This window comes from Microtus ochrogaster, chromosome 1 (assembly GCF_000317375.1).
Source record: "Microtus ochrogaster isolate Prairie Vole_2 chromosome 1, MicOch1.0, whole genome shotgun sequence".
NCBI lineage: Eukaryota > Metazoa > Chordata > Mammalia > Rodentia > Cricetidae > Microtus > Microtus ochrogaster.
The window spans coordinates 20,920,193-20,939,778 of NC_022009.1; the positions used below are offsets into that span (position 1 = coordinate 20,920,193).

Consider the following 19,586-nt stretch of genomic DNA (forward strand, 5'->3'; position numbering starts at 1 on the left):
TAATTAAGAAAACTTTAAATCAAAATTTCACAATGACCAGATACTGTGATGAACTGTAGTCAGCCATGGTGTACTCTAGATATGCTGAACTTCTCCCTCCTGTCTAAAGGAAGTGTCTCCTGTGGCCAGCATCCCCCAGGCTCCCTCCCCTGCACACGTCAGTCTCTGGCAGCGGTCACCCTCTCTCTCTCTCTTTCATGAGCCTGATGTGTTAGCTTCCGATGTAAGCAGAGTCAGAATTTGTTATTCTGTGCCTGGTTCATTGCATTTCACCTAGGTGGTTCATCTACACCTTGGTAAAGGGCAGCTTTCCTCCTCAAGGCTAAAGACTGTGTGTGTGTGTGTGTGTGTGTGTGTGTGTGTGTGTGTGTGTGTGTAAAATATATTTCCCACATGTCCTTTATCTGTTTGTAAACTGATGGGCACCTTGATTAATTCTGGGTCTTGGCTATGTGTCTTTTATGCTGGGTCGGGAGACGTCTTGGCACCATCTGGCCATTGTTCCAGGATTCTCTAGCCAGGCTACAGCCACCCCCAACCCCCAAAAAAACTCCTGCAGTCCCCCACCTTACCCCAATCCTCAGGGCTAGAAAGAGAGAACTGGATACTTTTCTTGAGAACCTGGGTTTGATTCCCAGTACCCACAACTGTCAGTTCCTGGGGATCTGATGCCCTCTTCTGACATCTCCAGGCACTGCATGCTTATGGTACACAGACATACATGTAGGCAAAACACTGTTACAAATAAAAATTAATTAAAATGTAGAAAAAAAACGTGACCTCCCCAACTGATGTGAGGTCTCCGCCACCTCCATACAAGGTGTCCTCTGGGAAGAGAAGCCAGAAAGAGGCTCCCAGGGGTAAGCCCTGACTTCCAGCTGGGCTGTCTCTCCTCACTGACCAGAACTCCATTCCCTTTGGCACTGAGGCCATTGCCCAGCTTTCTGAAGGGGCAGGGAACACTATAGGGGACAACATTTCCTTTACCCAGGCCAGCTGCTAACTAATACTCCGCCATCTTGGATGGCCTACTCTCCCTCCCTGTAGCACTGCTCTTGGGCCAAACAGGCTCGCCTCCATAGACAAACCATCCTTCCTCCATGCCTGTTTGCAGCCCGGGACTGTCTGCCTTTGAGAGGAATAGACTCTGAGAACGTGTGCCTGGAGGAGTTAGTTGCAAGCCAGGGGTCATATGCTGGGCCAAGGGTGTGGGTCTTCTCAGAGCCTTGGGGTCGCAGCAACAGCAGTAGCCTCCTCCTAGATGCCACCCTGAGGCCTGGCATGTGTGCCCAGATGCTCTATGAGCCAGTCAAGAAGGGTTGCCTTCCAGACTAAGATGATGGCCCTAATGTACACAGGCCGATTCAATCATATTGTTTCCGTGTGTGTGCACATGCAGAAGCCACCGGTGGATGTCCAGTATCCTGCTCTATTAAGTCTCCACTTTATTTCCTTGAGACAGAGTCTCACTGATACTAGAACTAGGCTGGCAGCCAGCAAGGCCCAGAGATCCAACCCACCCATCTCTGCCCCCTACTGCACTGGATTTGTAGGTACCCACAGCAGTGCCCAGCTCTATACATGGGTGCTGGGAGTTCAAACTCAGGTCCTGATGTTTGCACAGCATGAGCTCTTATCCACTGGGCCATCTCCCTCAGACCCTCTAGGCTCCTTTTTGAAGCTGTGCTTTTTATTTAGAGACACTTGTAGACTCCCGGAAAGTTGTTAAAGACTACAGAGATGGACCATTTATCCAGCTCCCCAGTGGTAACATCTTGCAAAACTGGAGTAGAGTGATTATTGTAACTTATTGTAATGATGGCACCGCCATCCATTGATTTTGTTCAGGTTTGCCAGTTGTATTTGCACTCACGTATGTGTGTGCTTCATTTTTCACATCTCTATCTCCTGTGCAGATGTGCCAAGATACAGAACCACCCATCACCACAAAGATCCTTCCTGTTGCCTTGTCTAACCACCTATTGCCCCATTCCTCACTTCTGGCCACCACTAATCTGTTCTCTAGCTCTCTAATCTGTCCTTTCGAGACTGTTCTATAAATGAGATCAGATGGTATACCTGAGGAGCAACGTTTTCACTCGTCATATTTACCTTGCGAGTCTCCCCAGTTTTGGAGCAATACCAGTCGTTCATTTTCTCCAGCTTTAACCACTGCATACCCCAACATGACACTAAGACCTGATTACAAATCCTTTGAGATACAGACCTCTTGCTCTGTAAGAGAAAATGTCATTTTGCTTGTTTATTTCTTGACATGTGACGTGGGAGAGGTGGGACACACTGCAAATTTTCCTAGCTCCATTCAAACGTCCCTAGGTTCCTGTGGCCGCCCACCCCCAGGTCAAGTGGATTGTTGCGTCCTTTAGCTCCAGCTGACAGTTCTTTCTTTCCCTACTCTTCTCCCTTCCCCAGGAGCACATCTACAAGCTGATGAAGAGTGACAGCTACGCTCGCTTCCTGCGGTCCAATGCTTACCAGGACCTGTTGCTGGCCAAGAAGAAGGTATCTTGGGAAGGGCAAGCTTGTCTTTCTTAGCACTGTTGACTCTCGCTGCTGCTTGCTGCTGGTGTAAAATGAGAATATCATCCCTTGGGTTTTGTTTATTTACTTTTCTTTTCTTCTCCTCCCTTTTCTGTCTACCCCTCTCCAATCAAAAACAGTGAGGAAGGTTACTGTCCCAGCCTCCCCCGATACCGAGGATACGGCATTCTGCCTCCGTGTTCCCATTCCCTCTGTCTGCCTGTTTTGCCTACAGTGAGAGGAGGGTGACCAAAATATCATTGCCACCGTGGCTTGACTCCAGAATGTCAGGTTGGCAGTGACCCAAGCAAATCTCTTAGGATAGCAAAGAGATTTTTCACTGCCAGTTCCCTTTAGTCATCCCACAGGTCCTTCCTATCCAACCTGACTAGAAAGGGAGCGTATGAAGTGAGGATCAGGACACCCCCACTCCCCACCCCGGGAAAGAAAGTCTTGCCAGTTTTAACGGATCCACCAGACATCTGAATCATCACTAAAATAGGGCATTGATCCCTTCTCGTCATAGCCTGGCTCACCATTTCTCTGAAGTTTTTCCCGGTTACTTTAACTAGGAAGTAACCACCTCCCAACCACTTCCTCCTCCTCTTCCACTTGGAATTAAATCATGGCTCTTATAGCCCTTGGAGACTTGATTCACAGAGCGCGGAGCCCCTCAGCATGTGGGTGATGAGTGCCTGGAAGGGGTGGGGAAGGAATGTAAGAATGATACATGGGCTAGGAAAGGGGAGGGCAAGAGGCAGGGCTCATGAGTCTGGTGAACACGCCACCCTTCCGGACACTTCCGCTCCAACCTGAAGGCCATGTGTGGTCAAGTGTAACTCAACTTGCTCTAGATTCTACGACTTCCATTCTCACTGCACACGCACGCACGCACACTTCTCTTCTGCTGGTATCCAAACCCTAGTCCCCAAACACACGGTTGTCCATCCGCAGGCTTTCTGTTGGGCTATCTTTTCAGCCTCACACTCTTCTCTGTGTACTGGCAACTGTACCACATGTTTGCCTGTCTGCCCATCTGGTTGGTACCATATAACTCCAGGGTCCTAGAGAGCATTTACTTCTACCTTCTTGTTCTTACATGCCCTAAGAATCCTTAAGACTCTGAGAAAATTGAAAGACCTTCCAGAAGTTCTACTGTCAAAAAAGCTCAGCTCTGCTACTTTCCAAGCCCCTCTTGGAGTTGAGCTCGTGGGATGGAGAATATGAAACCTTTGGCCAATTCCCTTTTTGGAGGATGGGTTCCTGTAGATGGGGGATGAGACTCCCCCCCACACAAGTGGCTCTGCTGCCCACTTTTTCAAGCACTGGAAGAAAGATCAAGGTCATAGAGACTTTGGGCACTTAAATCCTAAGTCTCATGGGAGAAAGTCAAGGGAAGATTTATTTTTCATTTCTTGAGGCTCAAGTCCCCTAAACTGACCCCAGTTAGGGCACATTTAAGGCTCTAGCAATTTCACCAATCTGTGCCTAGCTACATAAGCATTTAGAGTAAAGGTCAGACGCTGAGTTTGCAGATCCCTCCCAATGCAGCAAACAGTCAAGAGGCCAGGGGAATGGGGCAGCAACTAACCCCTTCGAGGGAAAGGTTGCAAATGAAGTTCAGTAGTTACCCCACAGCCCTCAAATTAAAGGATGTTCTTCTGGCAGAAAGCCAGGGTACCTGCTCATCTCTTCAGTATGGAGCAGTTATTTCCCCAGACAGTGGTGCTTTCCCATCCATGTCTTCCTGAGAGTCTCCAGGCACCAGACTTGTAACTCAGCACCTTCAGGAAGGCCCAGAGCATCCTCCTATTCCAGTGGTGCTGCGGTTCATCCTCTGATAGCGTGTGAGATCTCCACCCTCCCTCCAGCCCCAGAGAGTAAGAATTGGCCTCCTGTTTCAGCTGAGAGCCATGCCTGGTAGAGTCTAGAAGCACAGACTTATGCTCTGACTTAACGCTCTGTTGTAATGGCTCTTCCTCTTTTCTGCTATCCTCAGAGAGAGGAGTTGCTCTGGAGAACTAGATTCTAAAGGAGGGTGAACTGGATTTTGATTGACAGTGATGTAGCAGTGATGACGGGTTTCAATAGCAGCTCAAAGGAAACCCAACTGTGTGGCCAGGGGATAAGAGTAACAGGTCTAGAACTTGCTTGACTTGACTCAATATCTGCCCTCTGCTGTCTTTAGGATGAGAGCTGAGCTTTGTCCCCCTCCATAGCAGACTCTGGGTATGGACCAGACATGGATCCCACAGATCCTATCTGAGAAGAAAACCCAGCCCAACTCTATGGTCACATGTCATTTGTCTTGTGTTTTCCTTCTGCAACTTCATCTCTGTCTTTCGGAGCTTGGTTAAGTCAGTAGGGGGCATGGGTGGATGCCAAAAACGGCTGCCCTTGCCTGACCCCTGTTTCTAGCACATTCTAGACCCACACACAGCTAGCTGCTTCTTCAGTTCCCAAGTTGCAAGTATTTGTAGTGTGTGTGTGTGTGTGTGTGTGTGTGTGTGTGTGTGTGTGTCCTCTGAATTTGTCAACCTTAGGCTGAAACAGGGCTCTAAATCAAGACAGAAGGCATTTGGGATAGAATTCCATTCTTTCTGGGTAGGAAACTTGGGGAAAGGGTCAGGCAGGCACCATATCTCTTCCTCCTGAGAGGCCTGTAGTAGAACATTTTCGGCTTTTGCCTTCTCTTGCCTCTGCTCCTTGAACATGAACTAAGAGTTCCCCCAGGAGGATGCTGAGCCTCCTGAAGCCATCCCCAGTTCAGCTTATACGTGTTACCACTTGGGACCTGAGAAACTGTTTTCTGCTCAGAGCTAGGCTTGTTTCCCGAGGCCTCAGCCCCCTTTTTCATTGCAAAGTACTCGAGTAGCCTCTGCTTGCTCTCAGGACACAGAAAATCATTAGGAAGGCGCTGAAGTTAGCAGCTGTTCCTCTAGGCAGGAAAATCCTCGAGAGAAAACAGTCCTGACCCACACTCACAGATGAATTCAGCCCTGGCTGCTTCCAGAGTCCCATTGGGATCCCAGCACCGCCATACATGGATAGCCCTCAGAGCTAGTCTGTTCTGTGTCACCACTCGGAGGCCCAGGGGCCTCCTGGCCACAACCACCCAGGGCCCTGCTTCTGAGCCCAACTGAGAGAGTAACAAGCAGCCATCTTGAATGGCCACTAGGGCACTCCAGAAGGCAAAGGCCCTGCAGTACCACCCATGGTCCTTCTATAAAAGCCCATTCCCTCCTCTCACTCCCCTGGGTGCCAGAGAGGCAGTGTGTTTCTCCGGGGCTTCTGTTTTCCTACTCTTCATCAGCTCTGCCAACAGCTCTGGCCGCTTCTCTCTGCCCTTTTTGCCGCATTTGGCTTTTGTGTTTTGTTCTTTAGCTGTGGCTGCTGCTGTTTAGAAATCACATGAAAGCTGAAGATTTTTTCCCCCTGTATTTTTCTTCCTACCCCCCCCCTTTTTTTTTCTCCCCCTTAAAGCCAGAAAGTGAGCAAGGTCGTAGAACTTCCCTAGAAAAGTTCACGCGCAGTGTGGTAAGTTCAGCCGGTGTTCTGCCCTCCATGTTCCTTTCGCTTTTGGTTTTGGGTTTTCAGATCTTTTTTGTCCTGTTTTTTTCTTCTTTTTCTTTTTCTTTTTTTTCTTCTTCTTCTTTTTTTTTCTTTTTTTTTCTTTTTTTTTTCTTGGTGGGCGGGAGTCCAGTGCTTCCCCTCCTCTCCCCTCACTCCTTTCTTTTGCCAGTGTCTGCAGCTTCTCTTCCAGGGATGGGATTGCAAAAAGAGCAAGCATCCCCCCCCCCCACCTGCTGCAGAAGGTTCACAGCTCAGGGCCCAGCCTGTGCCTGGCCACAGGATGGGATCTGTGGCCTCGTTTTGAGGCTCTGAGGAGGAAGGGCCCTTACTGCTCCTGGGGCTGGGGCTGGGCCTGGGCCATCTGAGCATCTTCTACAGCGGCCTGGGGAGAAGGCCTTGGAACAAACCACGAACCAAATTGGCTGAGAACCATCACTCGCCTAAAAAAAAAAAAAAAAAATCCAAATTTCCCTCTGTGAACCCTGACCGTCTTGTTAGTGTGGGTTGCTGCTGTTGCTGCAGTGTAGGCGGCTTTTGCTGTGTGCAGGAAGCAACCGCGCTGCATGGGGTGTGGCACTGTGGTCCAGCTGGTGTGTGTGTGTGTGTGTGTGCACGCTAGTGGCCTCTGCATGAGTACCCACAGCCCTTGAGGTCCCTTGTCAGCCTCATTTGCATAGTGCAGCCTGGGGAGGAAGAGAGTTACTGAGCCCCATAACTGTGCCAAGGGTTTACCAATCTCCCCAGTCCCTAATTCTGATAAAGGAGTACAGACAGGATAGAGGTTCCCTGTCCCTGCAGGGAGATGGCCTTTCCCCTTTCCATAACAGCTTGGTGAGGCAGCGACATGAAGGGAGGCAGGTAAAAGCAGTCCATGAGGTCCCTATGGGATCTATGCCATGGCTTACATGGCACAAGGCAGAAACATCGCCCCTTCCCATGGTGGCTTCTTCTCCAAGCCTGAGACTGGATGCATACTGACTGGTCTAGAAGAAGCCATTGAGTTCATGGAACCCTGCCTGTACTATTAATATCAAACTATCAGCAACCAAAATAGCAGTTGCAGGGCACTTGGAACTGGCCACCTTGCTCTTCCCAAAGAGCGGGACCCACCGACGCTAACTTGCCTTGTTTCCCCGCCTCTGTGGAAGAGCAAAGTCCTTGTAAAACATGACTGCTGTATGATTAGTGCCTTTTCAGTGCTTTCTAAATAGTCTAAGAAATCCTGGGTTGACAGCTACGTAGCCATTTTCCTGTCGTAGCAGGATGCATTTTAACGACATGTAACCGTGATTTTAAATCCACCAAATGTATACATCATCACACCTCAGGGAGGTAGGTGGCAATTAAAAGAGCGAAGCGCCTCTCTGTCTTCGTAGGCTTTCTCACAAGAGAAAACCTGCAGACCAGGAGACCTGTTGGCCCCTTGTCCTTACAGCTGGTTTGCTGTGGCCATGTGGTCATGAAGGTGACACATGCACTGTCAGAGGCCAGGCCCGATGGACCTCTTCATAGGCCACCACAATGGCTTCATAGAAAGCGGGGGGGGGGGTCTGTATTGAGCTGTAGCCTGGCTGCTGTAAATAGGAGAGGTTTAGAGATTGAGCCCACAAGTTAAAAGCAAGCCATAGAGGCAACCAGGACTTTGAGGTGCAAATTGAGAAAAGGGAGCTTTCTTTGTGGTCTAGCTGAGCTTGGACAGCCCTGTGCACGCTCTTTAGGTAGACAGTGAGGACGAGGTTTAGAGAGGAAACCTGGTATGTGGACAAGATGTGCAGGCTTCTTCAGGTTGCTTCCCAGGAGAAGTGGGTATCAGGAGAGGCAAAGACAGTCTCAGCGAAGATCTGTGAAGGGCATTTTTTGGTGTCCCTTCACCTCGGAAGTATTGTCAGCTCAGTGGACCTCAAAAGTCTGTTGATGAGCAGAACAGGAAAGTACCTGCCTCTCCGTATGGCTGGCATGCCATGTGAATTCACAAAGTAACGGCTGGAAAGCAGAAAAACAGCCAAGCTCTTGAGACTTAGGCATTTATGTGGCAAAAGGCCCCAGGTTTTAAAGCAATTCCCAGAGATTCTTTCATGAAGAGAAGACTCTACTAGGTGATACATTCGGGCTTTCTGGTTCCGTGAGAGCCGCGGATTGCCACTGACCCTTCCCTGCTCCTTGTGAGCTGTAGGTAACACCCCAACCCCAGAGACCATCTCTCTGATTCTGCTACTCAAACTCAGGGGCTCAACATCCCAGTATTTTAACCAAATATAACCAACCCATAAATATGCCCGTTTTCTGAATATGCTATACATATACAGTGTTCAGCTTCTCTAGAAGGTTTACATTGTTCCATAAAGATGAAGAGGAGGAGAAGGATAAGAAAGGAAAGGAAGATTTTCTTGTGTTTCCTCTGCTTACCATGAACAAAACGAAGGGCTGGTTTAGTATTTCTATGTCCCTGAGATCAATAAGCAGACCATCCATATTCACCACTGATGGAGAACTTGTAGGGAAAAGCAAAGCAGTTCACTAATAAGGGCATGGGGCTGACTGCCATTTAGAATTAATCAATTGACGGTGGATTTTATCCAAGTGGCTAGAGATCCTAGTCAGACTGACTGTGAGTCCAGGAAGTCCAGAATTCTCCCCCGGAGAATTCGTTCCTTGATAAAGGAGGAACAGCTGCAGAGAGAAGGCCGAGTCTCAGGACATGTCATGACATTGAGGGAGCTGTCTGTCAGAGGCCAAAGACATCCATTCCTAAGGAGTAGCTGAGCATTCCATGGAGGCGTTCCTAAGGCCACGCTCTTAAGAGTGCAGAGGCCTGGCTATCCGGTTAAGCGGTGCTGGGAGGGCTTCTCCCTCCAGCAGAAGTTTTATTTGAAGTCACCCAGGACTTTAAGGTGCCAGGAAAATGTGGAGGGTGTTGTGGCCAGCATTATGTCATCTGGCAGACTGGAACCATATAGCTTACCTAAAACCCTGCGTCTCTGACGGCAAAGGCCGGATTCAGAACCAAATGTGGATCAGAATCCGGGGTGGCCTGCAGCTAACCTGTAGTAGTGCACTCTGCCCTAGAACTCCCTTTGGTGGGCCCAGCCCCGTGTGCACCCCTCTGGCCGTTCATCACAGGCTTTTCTCGGCCTCCACCACTGTCCACGGGGCCCTTGTTCAATGAGCTCTAGCTTCAGAGAGGACGATGATACACTGTAACTCCTCAAAGGGCTTTCAAACATGGAATTGGGCCAAAGGAACCTGTTTTAGAAAAGTCTAGAATCCAAGAGAGGTAGACAGCAAAGGTGGAAGGTGCAGAAAGACCAAAGAAAGGGGCAGACAAACTCAGAATTGCTCAGAAGACAGCGTATTAGGGACTTACTGACAGGAGCGTGCTCTGAGTAGCAGGAAGATGAGAGTCCTACACTCCAAAGTAAGAGAAAGGGGCCCTGTGTGCCAAGCCAGACAAAAATGGGCCTTAGCTAAATAAAATGTACCAGGACTTTTTCAAACACTCTTAACATAACGTATCATATCAACCGAGACACGGTCCAGGTTTCCGTGGCCAGTACCAAATGCTCGGTTGACTAACTCTGTCTTACATGTTTTATTTTATTCACTGGGGGAATGTGTCTGGTGCCCATGAAGTCCAGACAAAGGGGTCAGATCCCTTGGCTTCAGGGTCACAGACAGGTAGGTGTGAGACCCCAGATGTGGATACTGGAGGGCTGAACTCAAGTCCTCTGCAGGAACAGTGCACACTTCTGTTGTGTTGACCATCAACACTGCTGTTGGGCTGACCATCGCTGCTAGGTTGGTCCATCCCGTGTCATGTGGAAGGCATCTGGCTTGGTTCCCTAGCATGCAAGGTGGCAGTTGTTGTCAAGAGGTCAGCAGCGGGGTCAGTCATCAGGGCAGGGATCCCTTCGTGAGCCAGAGTCCATCTCTTGCTGGTCTTTCTACAATGGCTATAATATTTGACATCAGCATAGGAAACACCTGACAATCATTGTGGGCTGCCTTTTGTGCTATCTCCTCTGGGGTCCTTTGGTGGGAAACCCATCACTCACCTTGAAGGGGAAGGGTATATCCAAATGCAGACCACTGTCCAGGGCCCACTGGCCTGCCAGACTCTGCTGCCTTCCTGGCTTTGTGGTAGAGGGATGATAGCACATGGGAAGAGAAGAGGGTGGGTGGCCAGAAAGTCTCCTCACACCGATCTCACTTTGATGTTGATAGCTGACCCTAGACAGACAGCAGGCTGACAGCTCCGCAGGGCAGGACCGTGATAAAGAACCGGGGGCTTCTGGAGAGGCAGGAGAGGTGAGAGGGAAGTAAAAGAGGCTCTAGCCCAAGAGCAGCGGGCAATGCCATTTCCTCTTTCGGATGGCAGCTGAAGCCATCTGGTGTGAACTCTGAGCTGGGGAGGAGGAGAAAGTCCCCTGTCCCTTGTACATAGTATCAAGGAAGACATCTCAGAGTGTGGCGGCATTTGAGTGGAACAAAATGGTGGTCCCAGTGGAGCTGGCAGCCACACCCCTTTACCTTCCCCACTAAAGCTCCAGCTACCCCTTAAGACTTCCATCTGTTCTAATTATGAGCGGCAAAGACAGAACACAAGTACCGAGCAGGGCCAGGGAAGGGGTGAGGAATGTGGGGGGTGGCTGTGCTATGGTATTTCTTGGACTACAGCAGGAGGGCTGGGAGCAGAGGGCTCCTTGGCACATGACCAGTGGCATCTCTGACTATGGGCTTTTTGTCCTGCCTGCCAAGAAATGCAGGGTGGGGGTAGAGGAAGTCGGGTGGAGATGAAACCCAGGGAATCCGCCAGCTGTCATTCCCCTGTCCCCTCTCTCAACAGACAGCTAGAGAACCTGCTGGATGTAGGACTCAGAGCTGCCCAGAGTGAGGGCCCAGGGAGAGGCTGAGAGACATAACTTCAGCTCCAGGTCGGGGCCTTCTGGAAGGGTTGGGGAACCAGGGCAGTTGACCCTGTGACTGCATCACTTGCTCCCAGGGTTGTTTCCTTCTGCCTCAGCATTTCCTGAGGAACGGCCTGGTGGGGATGAGTCTGCAAACGCTTAGACCTGGACCGCGGTCGGAAAACCTTCTCAGGTCTCTAGCTAGAGATGACTGAAACAGCTATACAGATACAGGGCTGCCTTTGATGGCAAACAGTCCTCGGGTCCTTTTGAAACCATAGTGTTCCAGACGTTAGAAGCAGCCTCTCCCATCTAATCCAGCCATAGGGGTATTATAGCTAGCGCCAGCTGTCATAATACATGGGTGGGGAGGAGTGAAGGTCTGTGTCCCTAGAGCAGCCTCAATGCCTCCTGGGCCTCCTCGATGCAGAGTAGCTACTGCCTTGCTGTGTGATCCCAGGCAAATGACTTATCCTGGAGAATTATTGTCCCCTCCCCTGCCTTCCCTGTATAATAACTTGGACTGGTTAATCGCTGGCGTTCCTGTCTAGTTGGGAATGTTCTGCAGGTGTGTGCCCCACTCCACACTGGGACTCCTGAGCTGTATGAATCATTCCCGAAAGTCGGAGAGAAGCTGCCTTTTTGTCCCATTAGTTACCTGATTCAGACATGTCTGACAGGCCTGGAGATTAGGAGGTGAGCAGTGGCTAGGATGGGAGTCAGAAGTATTTACAGACCCCAGACAGGCACCAGCAGGAAAACTGAAGCCACACCTCCCTGTCTTACAGGACAGGCCCTCTGACAACCCATGGCTCACTCCTGCACTGAATAGCCAGAGAGCAGGCAGAAGTCACAGAGAACAGGGAGCGGTGCCATCTTGCCTTGCCAGCTCAGCACTCCCTCCTTCGGGTTGGGATGCCTGGGGGCAAGTGGTTCAGGTCAGCTAGGCAGGACAGTGTCCCAGTGTTGCTGCTGCTAAATAGAGGTGCCGTATACTGCAAGACCAAGAATGAAGTGTGGCCATCGGGGACTCGTCACTATGCCCCCTTCTTTGACAGGGACCCCGGGTCTGAGCACGTTCTGAGATGAGTAAGGGATCTGGGAGACAAGGATGTCACCGTTACCGTCAGTGGGAGGCGAACCCTCCTCTGTTCTCGGTCCTCTTTCTGTTTCGGCCCATGGGAAGTGTGGTAAAGCACTCAGTTTGTAGCTATAAAATTGAAAGCGTAGAAGTCTGTTTTTCATAAGCTGTAAAAGCAACTGAACCAGCCGGGCTGCTGGAAGGCAGGGAAAACACCCTGGTGAACTGATCAGCGGCATCAGGGTCTGTTTGGTTGTTTTGTTTCTATACAGAGTTTCATTGTCATTTGGGGGCAATTCATCATCCCTAGGCCCTGACACCAGAACCCCAGTTGTTACAACTGAGGATACAATCTGACAACTAAAAGCACCCCCCAAAATGTCCTGGCCACCCAGTACCAGTTCAGAGAAGAACTGTGTGTATAGTTCAGCATCAGGACACTGGAGTAAGCAAGTCTCTGGGATGCCCTCCCTCCCCTCAGCCCCCACATCACTGTTCCTGCCTTTCCCGGACCCCAGTGTGCCACGCAGCTGACTGAAACTCCCAAGTCCTCTGAGGCTGAAGGGCTCAGCTGGCAGCTGATTTCGATCCAGACCTCATCCCTGCCAGTCTCCCAGTGAGCAGGCTAGGGGCAGACTGTCTATGTGCCAGGCAGGGATCTATTTTGGGAGGTGACCTGAGCCCTTTGCCATCCTGTTGCCTCCTGACCACCCCCACTTAGGAAAGTCATCGTGCTGGTAAGTGATCCTGCTTTAGCGGTGGCCTGTGGGGTTGTGGGATTTCCAGCTTATTCCTTGTCACTGTGCTGTCAGACTCTGGCACTTGTCCCCATGCATCCACATGGGGACCTCGTGGGCTCCCATCTGTCCAGTGAGAAGGCAGATCACTCAAGAGACTGTGTATGCCTCTTTAGGGGACAAACCCACCGTGGTCCCGTCAGCAGGACAGAGTAGAGAGAGCCACTTCCAGGCATTACTGGGCTTATAGGTCCTGGAAAGAGGACGAGACTACCTATCCCAAGGTCAAGGAGACTGGATGCTGTCTGTTGTCCAAACTGGAGAGTTGAAAGGGAAGTAGGGAAGCTTAAGATCAGAGGACTGGCAAGCAAGGCCTTAAGACATGCAGGTCTTCCCCCGACTTAATGAGTCACTCTGAAAACAAAGGAGTAGGTGCTTCCCTTTGTTAAAGCAGCTAGGATGTCTCAGGTTGCCGTGTAGTTAAGAAAGCACAGTGTCGCAGGAGGAGGGCACACCTACGACGTACACATTGTAGGGAAAAGTCTATAGGATGCTGCTTGGAAGCCAATGGCCACCCGGGACACTGAAGGAGAGCAGAGCAAGTTCAGCAGAGGGACTTTCAGTGCCCGGGCATCTTTCATAAAGCAAGGAGAGAAGGTGACTGGGGCATTGAAGGCAGCTCCCTATTGGGTGGGAAGATGAGACAGGGCCCAAACAGCAGTGGGTCTGCCACTCTCCCTCAACGCGGCCCTGTCCTTGTGAGCATAGCAGCAGCAGCACGGTCTCAAACAGGAGCGGGCCTCATTGGTTTAACATTTGGCAGGGCATTCTGTTCTCCTTTTCCTGGGTGACCCTAGTGACATCCTACTACTGGAAAAAAAAAAAAAGAAACCTGTTAGATTTCAACCCAAAGATCGAAACTAATGTTTACTTCTGCCCACTTCTCCAACATATCATTTCTTGATCATCATTATCATAGCTTGAGGCTCTGATAACAGAAATGGAAATGATCACAGGCCAGAGGATGCCTTGTGCTGCTCTGGGCATCTTCATGCTAACCTTCTGTATCCTATCCAGGGTTTTGATGAGTCAGAAGAAATTCAGAAGAGAAAGGGATTGTGAAAGTCATGACAAGGGAGACAGGAGTATATAAAGATGTCTGGCCATGCCGGGCGGGTGGTGGTGGCGCACACCTTCAATCCCAGCACTAGGGAGGCAGAGACAGGCGGATCTCTGTGAATTGAAGGCCAGCCTGGTCTTATAAAAAAGCTAGTTCCAGGACAGGCTCCAAAGCTACACAGAGAAACCATGTTAAGGGGTGGGGGTGTCTGGCCTCAAGCAAACCTGACGATCCTCTTTGCTTCCCAGGATAAATGGGCCATCTAGACTGCCCCAATGGGTAAAGTAGAACAGGTGGATAGAAGACCTGGGGAGAATGTTCTGACAGCGTTTATAAGCTCCACGGTCAAGATCATTGCATGGGAACTTTCTGCACTAAATTTCATAATGTCTTCCAATTGGAATCCCAGGCTATGCTAATTACTTAAGGGGTCTCGCCATGTTTAATTCAGTGGTCTACAAGCGGTGGGAAAGGTGAATGGGTTATAAGCAGGGAGCTTGCTGAGAGCGGAGAAGAGGGATCCGTGAGTCTGCCTTGGAAAAATAGCAGGTAAACATGACACACAGAAAGCAGGGGAAATTCAAGCACCAGAATTTCTACCCTCCTTACATCTTCCGTGCCTCTCCCCTTCGCTGACCTTGACCATTTGCTGCTGCTGCAGCTGAGCCCTGGGCAACAGGACTCTCTCCTCCGCACGCCTGAAAGGAGGTCAACCGGCGAAGGGCACAGGCACTCGTTGGCACAGGGGGCTGGGCACAGTCAGGAGCAGAGAGCATCCCGGCCCTGGGTTGGAAAAAAGCATGCCTTGTCACAGTTCCCATCAGAATGGGTATTTTGTTGAAAGCAGAAAAGCATTAGTCTTTCCACCCAGTGCCACTGCAGATTCCAGGCAAGGCAGCAGACAGCCCAGGAACCTAGCATGCCCCCAGGGGCTTCCGACCAGAAAGACTGCCCTCCCTGCCCACCCCTCCTCCCTGGTCCCACCTAGGGAGCCCATCTTAGACCTGGCTCTGGGGAAGGAAGGGCTTTCATGTCACATTCTTTTCAGCTGTCCTGGAACCAACCCGATTGTAGATGACACTCCCTCCAGCTTCACCAGGGGCTGCTTTCAGCTCATCCTGGGATTGCGTAATTATGGTGATTACAGCTCATGGCTTTTTTCCTCTCTTCATCTTTTGCTTTCAAATTCGTTGAGGCCTCTCATTAAACATGGTGATCCTGAGAAAGTCAGCAAAGTTTTAACAAGATTTTTTTTTTTAACGCAGAAGAAAGCTCAGACAGGGTTGGTGATTGTTATGTTCTCTGATGGTCCTTTAAATCCCTGATCAGGAGCAGCAGGGGGCCTTGACCTAGGAGGTATGGGGCGGGGAGATTGGAGGAGGGGCACCTGCCTCCAATCGTCATCTCTCCCACAAACAGTAGGCTGGTAGACCCTCCATGTCTGTTGAACACACAGACTAGCCAGCTAGAACCAAAAGCACAGCCCTGTAGTCTGCGGGTAGAGTTGGTACTGGGTGATAGCTACGATATGGTTCCAGAGCATCCATAAAGAACGTGAAGAGGAGGCAACCATTATTCTATGTGGGTGATCATGACCAGAGGTCATATACTTGGTGGAGGTTTCCTTGGTAATGATACAGAGCTTCAGAGCCCATCATTTGCTAGTCCTCAATCATAGTTCTCTTGACTAATTCCTAGGTCTGTAGGACCACCAAGGAGTATGGGTTGGGCGGTACCCACCAGGGCCCCCGGCCTGCCTTTCAGTAGCTTCTTCCAGGTGTGGTACCTGGTTCCTGCTAGGACCGTGAGCTCCAGAGGTGGCAAGGACTGGCTGGTGCGGTGTGTCTTGCCAGCCGGAGAGTATCTTTGGCCCCAGGCTGGGCCCTCTAACCTGGCTTCTCTGAACCTCTGAGCCTGCTCCTGTTCCTACCCAGTTACCTCTTCGGGTGTCCCTAACTAGAGGAGGGGCTGGGTTGCGACGAAGCTGCAGTAACTACCTAGGATCGAATGGCAAAAGCGTGGCCACATGCTCAGCCTGCAGTCTCTTTCCTCCCACAGTTGACCTGCTTGTTTCTTCCCCCAGAGCCTCGTCCCTTTAGTGCCTATAGAAATTCAGAGACGGAAGTGAGTCAGAAGCAGGCAGCCAAAATGGAACCCCCACTCACTTGCTCTACCCGATACTGGTTTTAAGAGCTTGGAAGAGTCCCTCGTGGACCTGAGGGGCATAACAAATCCTGCCTCACAGAGCAGAGGTCAGCACTAAATGAGACTATGATAGTGACAGCTGCCATGGCCTGGGAACTCACGGTGTTAAATTAACCCTGTCAGGCTGGGCATTGCTTGAGAGGGACTTTGGTTCTCTCCTCCAACTCTACCCCTGTGTTGGATGACCATGAGAAGATAGTCTAAGCCTCAGTTTCTCCCTCTGTAAAAGAGAGAATAGTAAGAGATGAAGTATAAATTCTACACACAGCACACTGTTTGCAGCCTACGCATTTGACAACTATTTAGTAGTATTTGTCAAAAATCGCAGCCTTAGTTCTCCGTTTACTGTCTTATGTCATTTGCAACAGCATTCCGTGAGGTAGGTATCTCTATTGATTTTGTAGTTGGGGGGTGTAAGTGGCACTGTATGCAAGGTGCATTTACTACAGTGGCTGGCATGGTAACAGCTCAGTGCATGGGAGCTTTTATTGCTGGCCTACTTTAAACTTAGCTTGGATCATCTGCTTTCCTGGGGAATGGAGAGGGACAATGGTGCCCAAAAGGCCAACCTCTGGCACGTGACCTATTTCCTGTGGCTCTTAAGGGCTTCCCAGGAAGCCTTGGAGCTATGAGTCTCATCAACCCAAGAGGTAGGAAGGGCCACAGTTAAAACGTTGCTGCGTTGCCGAGACCTGGCCTCAGGACTGCCACCGAGGCCCAGTTGCTGCGTTGCCGAGACCTGGCCTCAGGACTGCCACCGAGGCCCAGGGCCTTCAAATGCCTCCTAGTCCAGACACAGACCAGGAATGGTTTTGTCCCCTAGAAACGTGTAAAATCCAGTCCTCTGAGCATAGCCCTCCTCTGAGCCGCATTTCCAGAGCAACTCACCTCTCAGCTGCGTGTCTGCCTGGACCCACCCTGAGCAATACAACCGCACACCAAGGCCAGTTGCTCCATCTGCCAGATAAACAGCAGTTTCTATTTTTTTAAAGCACTCATTATACAGCAAGGCTGTTGGAAGACTCAGAAGCCAGTGGCAGGGAAAGCTCCAAAAACATCTCCATAAACCAGGTCCCCGGGGAGTGGGCGCCTACTGCTTGTAGCGTTGGTAGAAACAGGGGTGACACAAATGAATTGTCCTGAGGAGAATGTTTTATATGCGTCCAAAGGCCGAGGCTTCAAGTCTGCAGTGTTGTCAAATGTTGGCACGGTTGGAAGCTGCTGTAAAAATCTCTGCCATTAACCTCATAGCTGCTTATGTATCTTGCATGAGATGCTTATGTGAATGCCTGCCCTGTGGACATGCGCGCGGGTGTACACGGCTGCACATACATGTGACCGGGAGTGTACCCAGGTGCGTGCACTGCCTTTTTGATACACACCCAGGTGTTCGGCGTATGGTTCGTGTGTCACCATATGCTGCAGGCCTGCATGCGCCTGTGCATGGGCTGCATGGCTGTCAAGGCTGGATGCGCATCTGGGCAGGGGCTCCTCTAAAGCCGCAGGTCTTCACGGTTTCAGCTGGATGAGTTATTCTTCACTTCCCTTCCCCCAAACACAATTGCCTAGTGCTGCTGGCGCCGCGTCAGAATGGCCGCCGCGTTTCACCCCCGAGGTGGCTTCCTTCCAGCAGTGGGTGAGTGATCCCGGTGTCTGTACACTCTCTAACCTTGGGGATCCTTCTGCATAGACAGTGTTCCACAGTCCAGCAGAGACAATCTGTCTGCCTGTGGCCTTGGCTCTGCTCACAGCTCCTGTCCTCATGCGTTGGTCTCACGGACAATCAGTGGCACCTATTTCTTGGAATCCCTGTTTTTGACATCTGTAGCTTTTTTTTTCTTCCTAAGAAACAAGGAGTTGAGTATCCCAGACATGATGCCAACATGAGTCCTTTGTCCTGGAGGCAATGCACAAACACCGTCCTGGGTAGTGATCCTACAGTTCATGTCTCAGGGTACCCACATCCAACAACTTCCCAGGTGTTTTTAGGTCCAATTGCAGTGACTTTGCGGTTTCCTCTTCAAAATAAGACTTTCAGAACCCTTCCTTAGCAATCCTGGGACTGAATCCTCAGAAAAACCCAAACCTTCCTAGTCCTGTATAAAAAAAGAGTCTGCAGGAAAAGAGAAGTAGGAAATTCTTGGAAGCTAGGAATTTCAATGGTGTTTGGTCCTAGCCAGATGACACTTGAGAATGCTGCTTAGCCTATCCCTTTTCCAGGTTAAGAAAGCCCAGATGCCTAGCTCATACAGTGCAGAATTGCAGTCAAGGTGGTAGAGAGGGACGGGAAAGGAACTACCTGCTTTTCGTACGCCTCCAAGTAGACATGGGTATTCATGAAGTATCCTGCTTTGGGTGGGCAAGGGGTAAATCAGGAAATTGTCGCTCTGCCTTAGGAAATATAGTTAGGGACACCAGCCAGTGTGTGTTTGCAGGAGATAAGTGCCTTTGGGTAAATAGCACTGAAGTCTTCACAGGTCCCCAGGAGAATCTCATACTGCCGAGCAAGCGACTTCTTCTGTTGGCTTGTCCATAGTATCAAATTATAAGCTTTAGCTGCGAGCACCCTGTGGTCATAGCCAAGGGTGACTTGAACTTCCCTGTTGGAAAAACAGGAGCATCCAGTTGTTGCCAATAGCAACACAGTCATCTCCCTGTTTTCTTGAGTCTTTGGCCTTTTCCGAATTTGGAGTAAACCAGAGCTTAGATCTCCATGTACATTGGGGGGCGGGGGGAGGAAAAGAAGAGCATGAGGCAGACATTGTGCAGGCCCCCAGGCAGGTATGCTACTGGAGGGCTTTGCAAGTGCAACGCCCCCACCCCTCCCTTCCCGAGACCACCAAGAAGTTCCCACCAGCTGAAGGGTGGACTGAAGGTGGAAAGGGCAGGTGGCTCCGCTGGAGTGAGAGGAAATAGTGACGGAAGGCCCTATAGTCTGGGGTGGGGGGAGCGATTTCCACTGCAGAGGGGGCAGAGCAGCGGGGGAGGTGGAAACGCATAGCACGGAAAGCAGGCCAGAGAGTCCAAGCCTGGGCATCCTGCCACCAGTACTGGGCGCAGCTGTTGCGCTCGCATCTCTCCTGGCATCCCTGCCTGGTGCCAGCTTAGTCTCTATGCAGCTGGAGGGATGTGGAAGAGGGTCTTTCGTGGCTCACCCAAACCTACTGGCAAAGGTTAGCTCTGCAAAGATATCGTAAGAAATGAGGAGGCAAGAGCCAAAGAGCATGGTCACCATCCAGGGAGGGTTCCCTAGCCTGTCTAGGCTACTCCAAATTGGGCACTTGGTCCATAATGACTTGGAATGGGGTCATTTCTAACAGGAGCTAAGTCCACTCTGCCTGACCCATCTTAGAAAAAGCCAGTGTCACACCCGCTTCTATCCTTGAGGTCACCACAGGAGAGCTTAAAGGTACTAGTAACACACA

The 19,586-nt window shown here is 50.5% G+C and overlaps 1 protein-coding gene across 3 annotated transcripts in view; it reads left to right on the top strand.

Moving 5' to 3' along the window:
• Rgs6 (regulator of G protein signaling 6) overlaps positions 1–19,586 on the top strand; it is a 545,705-nt gene that overhangs the window by 515,692 nt on the left and 10,427 nt on the right. Inside the window, exons 16-18 of one of the 3 annotated variants that reach the window (XM_013346421.2) lie at positions 2,434–2,523; positions 6,025–6,078; positions 17,731–17,797. In XM_013346421.2, the coding sequence (XP_013201875.2) occupies positions 2,434–2,523; positions 6,025–6,078; positions 17,731–17,797 (211 nt within the window). The remainder of the gene's footprint in view (positions 1–2,433; positions 2,524–6,024; positions 6,079–17,730; positions 17,798–19,586) is intronic. The other 2 variants (XM_026779939.1, XM_013346417.2) reach the window with 2 other exon arrangements.